General features: G+C 59.4%; 1 protein-coding gene across 6 annotated transcripts; it reads right to left on the reverse strand.

Moving 5' to 3' along the window:
- Positions 1-56: 56 nt before the first annotated feature.
- MCOLN1 (mucolipin TRP cation channel 1) lies at positions 57-8,618 on the reverse strand. Of its 6 annotated transcripts, XM_047842840.1 has the most exons (14): positions 8,461-8,618; positions 6,106-6,302; positions 5,239-5,406; positions 4,985-5,150; positions 4,458-4,566; positions 4,115-4,211; positions 3,802-3,901; positions 3,467-3,573; positions 3,191-3,340; positions 2,948-3,049; positions 2,405-2,527; positions 1,931-2,146; positions 332-462; positions 57-232 (listed from the first exon to the last, which is right to left on the reverse strand). In XM_047842840.1, exons 1-14 carry the CDS (start codon positions 8,489-8,491, stop codon positions 196-198), a joined length of 1,734 nt encoding a protein of 577 aa, XP_047698796.1. In that variant the 5' UTR covers positions 8,492-8,618; the 3' UTR covers positions 57-195. The 6 variants fall into 6 exon arrangements, 1 of the variants encoding a protein (XP_047698796.1); XR_007148717.1 differs by having other exon boundaries at positions 214-232; positions 332-2,146; XR_007148722.1 differs by having other exon boundaries at positions 214-232; positions 332-2,146; positions 6,106-6,812; positions 8,461-8,578.
- Between the last annotated feature and the right edge of the window lie 1,526 nt (positions 8,619-10,144).

Raw genomic sequence — 10,144 nt, forward strand, 5'->3', positions numbered from 1 at the left:
CTAGAACCGAGAACAAGTTTATTTTCCCGTTTATTTAACACCCACCCACCCCTGTCCCACCCGTGTCCGACCCGACTGGCACAGGTCCTCAGGGCACGGCAGGGAACCGGTCCTTTAAAAGCAAACCCTAAAAATAAATAAGCGTGAGTCTCCGCAGTCGGAGGGCTAATGTCCAATAGCAGCAGCGGGTCCGAATCAATTCACCAGCAGCGAATGCTCCTCCGAGGCGTCCCTGGAAGAGAAGCCGTATCAGCCGGCCAGCCAGCGGGGCAGAAGGCAGCAGTTCCCTCGGGCCCACGCCCTCTCCGCAGCCCCAATACCCAACTCGAACCTGCTGCAGCAGCAGAGGAGGCTGCAGGCCGAGCCGCTCCCTCGACGGAACTTGCCGGAGGTGGGGCTGTCCTGGCACTGCGCGATGTAGGCCTGGAGCTCGCTCTCCTCCGCGCCAGCACCTCCGGGGTGCTGTGGGGAAACGCGGGGTGGCCCCTTTGATGTCTGGCCTCCCCACCACCACCTCGCCGGCCAGCCAACTGGATCTCCTCCTGGTTCCTTCCACCAGCCAAGCTTCCCCGCCTCCCCCCACCCCCACCCCTTTGCACTCACTCTGTATTCACTGTCCCCTGCACCTGTCCTTCCTCATGGTGTGCTTCCCCCCGAGACCTTCCCTGGCCTCCCGAATATGTGCCCCCGCATCTCAGTCAGTTGGTGCCCTCTGCTGTGCTCCAGCACCCAGAACCACACGTAACACAATCTGGGTGCTTGACACGCAACTACTGAGTTGGGTGCACACAGCGGGATCAAGGTCTGGGCTTGTACGTCCCAAGCTGATACACACGTGTGACGTTGAGGCGCTAGAGCAAGCTCCACAGGGGCTCCTCGGGCCTGGGTGACAGAGTGTGTCTGTGGGATGGTTTATCCATGTTTGCAAGTGGGGGGGGGGTGCACATCTGCTTTCAGCAGAGCCTTCACCCCCTCCCAACCTGGTAGAGGAATCAGCATCTCTTCCCCAAGTCCTTTCTGGCTACTGGGCCTTTGCTCTGGCTGTTCCTTCTCCCAGGTGCTCTCTCTCTTCAACTCGCATCTCGTCAATCCAGAAGTTTCTGAGATGATGGCAAGGTTTGCTATCTGTGCCGACCAACCTGGTCGTCACCAGCCATACTGGCTTTCGGGCATTTGACACTCGAAAGATGTGAGTGAGGAACTTAGTGTGGAATTCACTTTGATTCAAGTCAAAATTTAAGTAGTCACAGGTGGCTAAGATTAGTATTAGACAGCACATTCTAGAAACTTTCCCAGACTCACCCCAGTACCAGTCTAGACCAGGGGACCCTCTGTAGCCTTCATCCCTTTCACCAGCTGGTCACCACCCTGCCCACTGGTCCAGACTAATCTGTATACACTGCGTTTCCTAGATACCCACCCAGCACAGGGTCTGGCCCACCTGCCACCCCCACATTCTACTCCGACCCCTTTCCTCTGACCCCCGCAACCTGCAGGACCGCCACTCCCTGGACTTAAAGAGCTCCTGCCCAGACCACCCTACAGAAGAATTAGGAGCGGGGCCTTCCGGAATCCCTCAGTCCTGGGTTGAGCCTGGCCGCTTAGCAGCTGACCTCAGGCAAGTCACTAAAACTCTACAGCCTGGTCTCTCGCTTGGTAAAAGCAGACTCAGGAAACCTTACCTGGCCAGAACCCCACGCGGATGAAACCAAGACTGGCGGCTGCGATCGGCACCACCACCCCAGTCACCTCTCTCTGGCTTCTCAGAGTCTCCCACCTTCTCCCCCTGGACCCTTCCCTCCTCACCCTGCCTCATGTGCCCTGAGACCCTACTAAGGGGACCTGGAGCCCCAGGTACACGGCTGTGAGTATGTGAGGGCTGGCCCCGCTGGAGGCAGGCTGGGGGGAGGGCGTGGGGGCCGGCGCTGACCTTGATGGTGTCGTAGGCACCAGTGATGAGCGCGATGAAAAGGCTCAGCACCATGTAGATGAAGAGGCTGATGAAGGAGTAGAGGTAGAGCTGGGAGAACAGCCAGACGAGGCTGCTGCGGCCCTGCTGGGCCTGCATCGCGGCGAACGTCACGAACATGTCGTCCCCGTTGATGAGCGAGAACAGGCACTCGGACACCATGGACAGCGAGCGAAACTGCCAGCAGGGCGGTGGGGTCGTGCCATCAGAGGCAGCCACAGGCGGGGCCGGGGGCAGGGTGGGGTCACCGGGGGTCAGAGGGAATAATGGGCAGAACTCCCGGGAAGGTACCAGGGGCCAAGGTGGGTGATTCCGTGCCCCCACATCAACAACCGATAAGCCAGGGGTCAGAGGGTTTAGGAAGTGGGCTTAGAGAGGGGAGACAGGAACCCCTGGACTGTGGATCCTGAGCAGCACGCCCCGGACAGCCCCTACCTTCACGTGGTAGGGCCCCAACACGATCCAGCCACAGAAGCAATAGCCCAAGTAGATGACAGCCACACAGCAGCAGAAACGCATGACGCTGGGCAGGGCCACCCGCAGCGTGGCAATGAGAATCTGTGGCAGGCAGATGGCGGTGGGGGGGGGGACACAATGAGGGTGTGGGAACCCAGGTGGGACTTGTGAATGGCGGTGAAGCGGGCAGGACCTGGCTGAAGTCACGCCAGAGCCGCCACAGAAGCCGGGAGTTGAGAAGTTGGGGTTGAGAAGGGGCAGGGTGGGGACGAGGGGGCCTGAGGCTATCCCACGACCAGACTCAGCTGGGTGCATGTAAAGCAACGGGCTCACGTGGCTGTGGTTCAGGTGTAGTGACACGGATGTCTGGGGCGGGCAGGTATGGGGAAGAGGCTCATGACAGGCCACCTAGAGAGGCCGCTGACTGCCATACGTGTATGAATTTATCTGGGGGAGGGAAGTGAGATCTGGGGAGCATATGGCTGCCGTCTAGAGGGTCCAGCCTGCACACACGCGGCTTACGTTGTACTTATGGAAGAAGGTCAGATAGCGGATGACGCCGACCCAGACGAGCAAGGTGGAAGTTCCCAGGAGGATGCTGCAGACATCGTAGCTCGCCAGGTTCTAGGGACAAGAGCAGAGTCAACCTCATCTGGCCTGGCCCTTCTGGCGGAGGTGGGGGGGGTGCCCAGGCAGGATGGGGGTTAACGCGTATTAGGGGAGCAGCGCCTGGAAGGGGACAACAGGGCCCCAGGCAGGACCTACCTTGGCTTCGATGCCAATCTTCATGACGGTACCCGAGATAGTGAGCACATCGCTGGTGACCAGCAGGATGTACCAGCCGTTGACAAATTCCAGCCGCTCCCACAGGCTGATGACCCGTCCCCGCTGCCGCCACATGAACCCAACAAACTCCTGCAGGAGGAAGGAGGGGTGAGAGCCTGTCCAGGCAAGGGACCCGCTCTCCCCTGGCCCTTATGGCCCCAGAGCTGGGCAAGGCCGGCTTGGGCACACGTGCAGGCCACTGGAGGCAGCTCTCACGTTCTGCAGCAGAAAGCCACGGAGCAGCGAGCGGGCACACAGCAGGAAGGAGAAGGAGCAGGTGAGGATCACGACCACGTCAAACAGGAGCCGGAAGCTGTTGTCTCCTGTGAGGAGATGACTTGGGTAGAGCCAGGAGTGGCTCAGGGCCTCGGGAGACTAGGGACGGGGCTAGGCCAGGCCTAGGAGGCTGCAGGACTGGTTGTGGCTCCTCAGTGGGCTCACAGGTGACCTGGGGGAGTCAGGAACTGGGTCCGTGCTGGCCTGGGACTTGGCGGGCTCCCCGGGCAGGTCAGGACCTCCTGTCCTAGCTGGTGTGGGGTTTGGGGGCTCACCGTGCCTGAAGACGCTGGGGTGCTTACACTCCTGGATGTGGGCCTGGGTCTCCAGGCTGATGGGGATACGGCCGCTGTGCGCCTTATTGTCAAAAGTGATCTGTAGCAACACGGCAAGGCAGGAGGAGCCAGACTGGACCTTGACACACCCAGGCTCCCAGATCCACACGATGGACGGTCTGTCCAGCCCCATCCCCCTTCTCACCCCCACGCTGCCCTTGGCCAAGGGCCCCAGCCCCGGAGCTCAGAAGCCCTGCAGGCAATCCCTATTACTGGCAGGCCCTACACCCTCGTCCCGGACCCTGGGGCTTACCAGGACACTGAAGGTGTAGCAGTCTGGAATTTCATTGTTGATCAGGCTCTGGAGGTTGATGGTCTTCAGCTGGAAGTGGATGGTGACGTTGATCAGCCTGGGGGGTGGTGGGGAGGCCTGGGTGAGGGGGAGGGGCTCTGCTCCTCCCGCCTGCCACCGCCCGGCCCCCACCAGTGCTCCTGCCCCAATGCTGACTCTGCAGCTTGCAGAGGAAGTGCTCGCACACGGGCATCAGCGTGGCCTTCCTCTGTCCCCGCCTGTGAGGGGGCGGCCAAGGATGCCTGGCATCCTGCCTCCCCCCACCCTCGGCCCAGCCCTGGAGGCCCCCTCCATCAGGCAGTACTTGTGGAATTTGAGCGTGAGGTTCTTGTAACTGGCGCTGCCGTCCGAGAGGGAGAGATCATCACTGGGGGGCACAAGGGGTCTCTCAGGGGGGTCCACCCGGATGCAGTCTGAGGACAGGGAGTCAGGGAAGGGACACTGGGGGCGGGAGAGGCACAGGCAGGTCTCCCCAGGGTCCCCGACAGCCCCCTTCCCTCCTTCACTTCCCACTATGAGCTTAGCGGTTGTCATTTGTTCCCCCACTGTCTCCCCAGGACAGGGCCCAGTGTGTCTCATTCCGGACACAGGCCCTAGGGCCTGGCCCTCAGTTAGCCCCCAGACGTTTAGTGGATCAATGATATTAAGACACCACGCGTGCGTTTTCAGGCGGACCAAACATTCCCCCGAGGACACCCCGAGCGTCGAGTCACGATCAATCGGGACAACCCTATCTCCTAGAAGGCTGGGAGGCAGAACCGGAATGTGACTCCCAGCGGCCACGATACCCCGCCTGCTGTGTCTGCCCCCCCCCCCCCCCCGCCTGCTCACCAGTGACAACCAGCGGATCAATGTCAAAGGTGTCGTTGGCCGGGTCCACGTGGCCGCGGTGGTAGTAGTGCTGGCAGAGGGCCAGGGCCGAGCCATTGGCCCAGGGGCCACCTCCGCCCCGCACGTAGGCATACCGGCCCAGCGACACATCGGGGAGCATCAGGTACTGCGGGCAGGGAAGGGGAGAAGCCGTCAGCCCTGCCTGCTGTCCCCTGCCTGCCCCCTCGCCTGCCGCCCCCCGGGGGGCCCCGCACCTGGTCCACGGTGTGGAAGATGGCCTGGTAGAGCTGCTCCCGCGTGTAGGCTGCGAAGGTATCATCCGCCCCATCAGAGTAGCCCAGGAGGAAGAGGTGCCGGAAGGCAATGGTGTTCTCTTCCCGGAAGGTCACTGCCAGCTGGTTGCTGAGCCCGAACAGGATGAGCTGGTGGAGGGAGCAGGCATCGACAAAACTGGGATGGGGCCTCCCCCAGGGCACGAGTGGAGGAAGGCCCACCAGAAATCCCCGGTGAGCAGCACACAGCAGGTGTTCGTACATCTCATGCCCGAGATCAACGTTCATTAAATGTTTAGCAGGTGCCGGGTTCTGTGCTGAGCCCAAATCTACAGGGTGAGTACCACCGATGGGCCCTTGTACCGAAAAGAAATCAGAAATGTGGTAATATGCCCCGAATCACAGCACCAGACCCAGAGCTCCTTAGGGCAGGGGCTCGGTCTGATTCGTCTTGGGGTCCCCAAAGCCCACCATGGGGCCTGGGGTGGCAGCAGTATCTGCTAAGCCACCGGGTCCGTTCTCTTTGAGGCACCAGGCTGCCTGGGTTCAAGTGCCAGCTCCCCATGCTTGGTTGCTCTGTGATTTTGGACAAATCCCTTCACCTCTCTGGGCCCTGGCTGCCTCATCTGTAAAAGGGTGGCAGTAAGAGTTGCCAAGACCTCCAAGGGCGTTTGTGAGCTTACCAGGAGCTGTTCCCACACAGACCTGGGAGAGCTTTGTGACTGATCACTGCCATTGTCACTGTCCTTACGTTGCTGCAGCATCAGGACTAGGCTCTGACTCCAGGACTCTCCTTCAAGAACAGCGGCGGCCACAGCTCGGTTCTGCTGGGGCCCCTGCACGACTCACCTGCACAGTGACCACCAAGATCTTCACGACTTGCAGCATCAGCTTGAAGGGCTTGCGACCCTTGGCCCGGAATTTGTCACAGGGACTCATGAAAAAATATTTGAGGCGGCGACGCAGGTCCTCCTCTTCCGGAGGGACCGGGGAAGCCCCGGCCCGGGTGCCATACCCAGGACTGGGTGTCAGGAGGCGCTCCGTCTCTGAGGGAAAGGGAGAGGGCAGTGGGGACCACCTGGCAACAGGGGAGACGGGTCCCCTGCTCCAGCCAAGAAAATAACTCCCATCGAAGAAATCCCAGAAACCGCAACGTTTTATGGATACACACAGCAATAGTGCTCAGAGGCTACCAATTCCGATTTGGGGCTCAAAAGGGCCTGAGCTGATGCGTGACCCTGTTGCTCACTGGCTGGGGCAGGGCACCCGGCCTCTGAGCCTCAGCTTCCTCCTCTGCAAAATGGGGCAGTAATCTCTCTCACCGGGAAGCTGAAGGTCTGATGCTCACAAAGCATCGACCACAGGGGCTGGTGCGTGGTAAGAGTGTCCGAATATCCCATCCTCGTTCCAGTTGTCGGTTTGTGGGGAAAGCACGAATGGCTTCCACTGGCTTCTCACAGGTCACTCAAGCCTCCAGGGCTTATATCAACTCCAGCCCCCAGGTGGGAGCGTGGAGCTCAGCTACATTCCAGATTTTTCTTTCTTTTCTTTTCTTTCTTTTTTTTTTTTTTTTAAAGAGAAAAAGAGCAAGCATGAGTGGGGGAGGGACAGAGGGAGACAGAGAATCTTCAAGCAGGCTCGATACTCAGTGCAACGTTCAATCCCATGATCTTCGGATCATGACCTGAGCCGAAATGAAGAGCTGGAAACTCAACTGACTGAGCCACCCAGGCACCCCTTCCCGTTCTTTTCTGGTCAAACACCCAAAGAAGGGCCCTTCTGCTCATCGCTCATGGTGACCTGGCCCACCCAGCTGACACTCTCACAAGCCACAGGCCTGAAGGAGAGATCGACAATAACAGAGCACATTTGCTCAAGACTCACTGTACCCCAGTGGGTGTCGTTATGCCATTTGTGCGTCAGTTCGTGAGCTAATATAGCCTCTTCATTAAGGGTCCCAACTTCTGGAAATCACACAGCCCTAGAAACAAATCCCAGACCTGCCACTTCCCAGTTGGGGGATCCTGGACATCTTTTAAAACCTCCGTCTCCTCATTTGAAAAGTGGAAATTAAAAAAAAAAAAAAAAAAGTCTACCCTGAGGCTGAAATTCTGGAAGGTGTTCTGAGAATGAAGACTGACAAGACAAAAGCCTCGGTTCAGCTCTAGAATCTTAGTAATTCTTCAGCAAACAGGGACTATTCTAAGCATTACTCGTTCCCTTCACTCCTGATCAGCCCAAGAGGAAAGTCCAAGGTTTCATCACCTGCTGGGGTCATAGCTGGTCACAGCAGCCCAGGACCATCCCTGACAGCCCCCCCCCCCCCACACACCCCTACTAGGAGAACCCTGCTTCTTTCCAGGACCTGGCTGGCTGACTGCCTGGCACAGCCACCAGGATGAATGTGGCACCGTCAGAACCTGTCGTGCAGGGAGGGCCAGCTCCTGGCTGGTCCCCTTGGAGCTGGGATGTTGTTGTGGAGTTGTTTACAAGACAGCTGGATGGGAAGCCAGAGGGCAGGCCCGCCTCCCTAGCTGGGATCACAGTTAACCCACCCCAGATCCTACCAGCAGGGACAGCTGAAAGACCAACACAAAGGGTCCTCCTCCAGCCCCACCCCCCGCATTAAGAAGCAGAGACTGAAAATACTGGAGGCTGGGCAGCCACCTCCTGAGTTCAAGGAAGCTGAGCTTCCATGGGTTTGGACTTATAAAATCGAGTTAAGTGCCAAGGTCAAGGAGGCAATCCCCCCGCCAGCTCACTGTCTGAGTTTAGAGAAGCTGAGCGTTGCCTCCTGGATTGGGGAAGGGAATCCTGGGAGTTTCACGTGAGGGTTGCAGAAGCTGGTGCCCGCTGAGAGTTCCAGCAAAGCTGAGCAAAGCAGAACGCAAACCCTGGAAACCTCCCCGGCGCGAGCTGGCGAGGCTGGCGGCCCACCCGCTGCCTGAGTTTAGGGACTCTGAGCACAACGTGGGTCCAGGAAGAGCACTCGGCAGTCCCGCCACTCCGAGGTCGGAGGAGCTGCTGCCCACCTGTGGCCCAGGTTCTAGGAGCCATCTGTCCTTATCTCCACTCCCGGGAAGCTGAGAGGTCAGCACCGGAGTTTAGGCAAGGGAAACCGGGAGCTCAGCCGCCCCAGGTCGGGGAAGCTGGCCGCCCGCCCGCCGCCCGCGTTCGGAGGCCCGCGGGGCCGCGCGCCCTCACCTGAGCCGCGCCGGCCCACGGGGGCTGCCATGCCGGGACGGGGAGCGCCGGACGCCGGCGGGCGCGGCGGGGCAGCCGGGGTCCGAGCGCCCGCCGCTGCCACTGCGGCCTCGCTCCCTCGCGGTGCAGCTTCAAACCCTCTCGCATCAGCTGACTCGAGCCGCGGTCACGTGATCGGAGCGGCGCCGCGCCCCCCCCCCCCCCGCCACTGGAAGCACGTGACCGGATCCCGTCCCACCCCCTGCGCCACGACAATCCCTGCGGCCGCAGCACGCATGCGTTGTCTTCGGCTGGCGACTTGCGGGGCGGAGGGCGGTCTTGGGGCCCTAACGCCGACGGTCCCTGAAGGTGCTGGGGGATGGGCTGGCTGTGAGAATGCCAAAGTAGGGCTGGTTCCGTCCTGGCTCCTTGCCGCGCCTCCGTCCGGTGCCGGATTCTTGAGTTCCACGTTCAAGGCTTGACCCCTTACCCTCCCCAGAGTCCGAGGATGATCGTCCGTCCTGTCTCATGGCTGCTTCTCTGGCCTGGCAGAAACCTCATGCTTACTCGCATCTCTTTCGGCTTCCGCTCCTCTCATCTGAACTGTCGGCAAATCTATGTCATTTCCTAATTGTGTCCTAAATAGGACCACTTATCCCCACTCCTATGGCCGTCAGCCGAGAGTCCCTCAACATTCCTGGCCTGGACCACTGCAGCCACCTCCTTCCTAACCTGAGGCTCCCACTCCGGCCCCCTGCACTACACTGTCCAGGCGGCAGCCGGAAAGCATTTTGGAAGAGTAACTCCTGTTGAGTCTTCTACCACACCTGTCGACGTCTTCCCGTTGCTCAAGGATAACAAGCAAACTCCCACCTCAGTCTGCCGGGGCCCTCTGCTCTGGCCCCAATCTCCCCTAGCTCATCACTCAACAGCCCCGGGGCCTTTGCACACTCTTTGAAGCACGCTGGTTAAGAACTCAGGCTCTGGGAGCGCCTGGGTGGCGCAGTCGGTTAAGCATCCGACTTCAGCCAGGTCACGATCTTGCGGTCCGTGAGTTCGAGCCCCGCGTCAGGCTCTGGGCTGACGGCTCAGAGCCTGGAGCCTGTTTCCCATTCTGTGTCTCCCTCTCGCTCTGCCCCTCCCCCGTTCATGCTCTGTCTCTCTCTGTCCCAAAAATAAATAAACGTTGAAAAAAAATTTAATAAATCTAGGCCCTGCCAACTGCCACTTACTTCTACATCCGCCAAAGGGTCCCTTAAACTCCACATGTCTGGTTGCTCGTTTGCAAAATGGGGATACTTAGTCATAGTTACCTGTCTGGTGAAGCTGTGGAATTAAAAGAGAAAATGCGACAGCATAAACTGCAAGGGTACAGAGCAAGGCCGGGCAACCAGCACTGACAATTAAATTAGTGGGTTATTTGGATTCTAGAATCCCTCCTCAGGAGAGCAGTCCCCCCAGTAACTGCTTTTCAAAGCTTTCTGAAATTGGCATCTGTGAGTTCTGTGAAGGCCAAGGCCGTGCTTATCTTGCTCTCTGTTGAGGCTCCAGGAAGCAACAGATTTGGGCTGAACACATAAATGAGCACCTCTTCTGTCCAGTGCTGTACCTAGAACATGGGCTGTGAAGGGCGTGGGGTAGGCTGTGCGAACACAGAACACATGGGATAGGGCTGCCGGCCAGGTCTCCTATCAGCCTCCATTAT

The sequence above is a fragment of the Prionailurus viverrinus genome, chromosome A2 (assembly GCF_022837055.1).
Source record: "Prionailurus viverrinus isolate Anna chromosome A2, UM_Priviv_1.0, whole genome shotgun sequence".
NCBI lineage: Eukaryota > Metazoa > Chordata > Mammalia > Carnivora > Felidae > Prionailurus > Prionailurus viverrinus.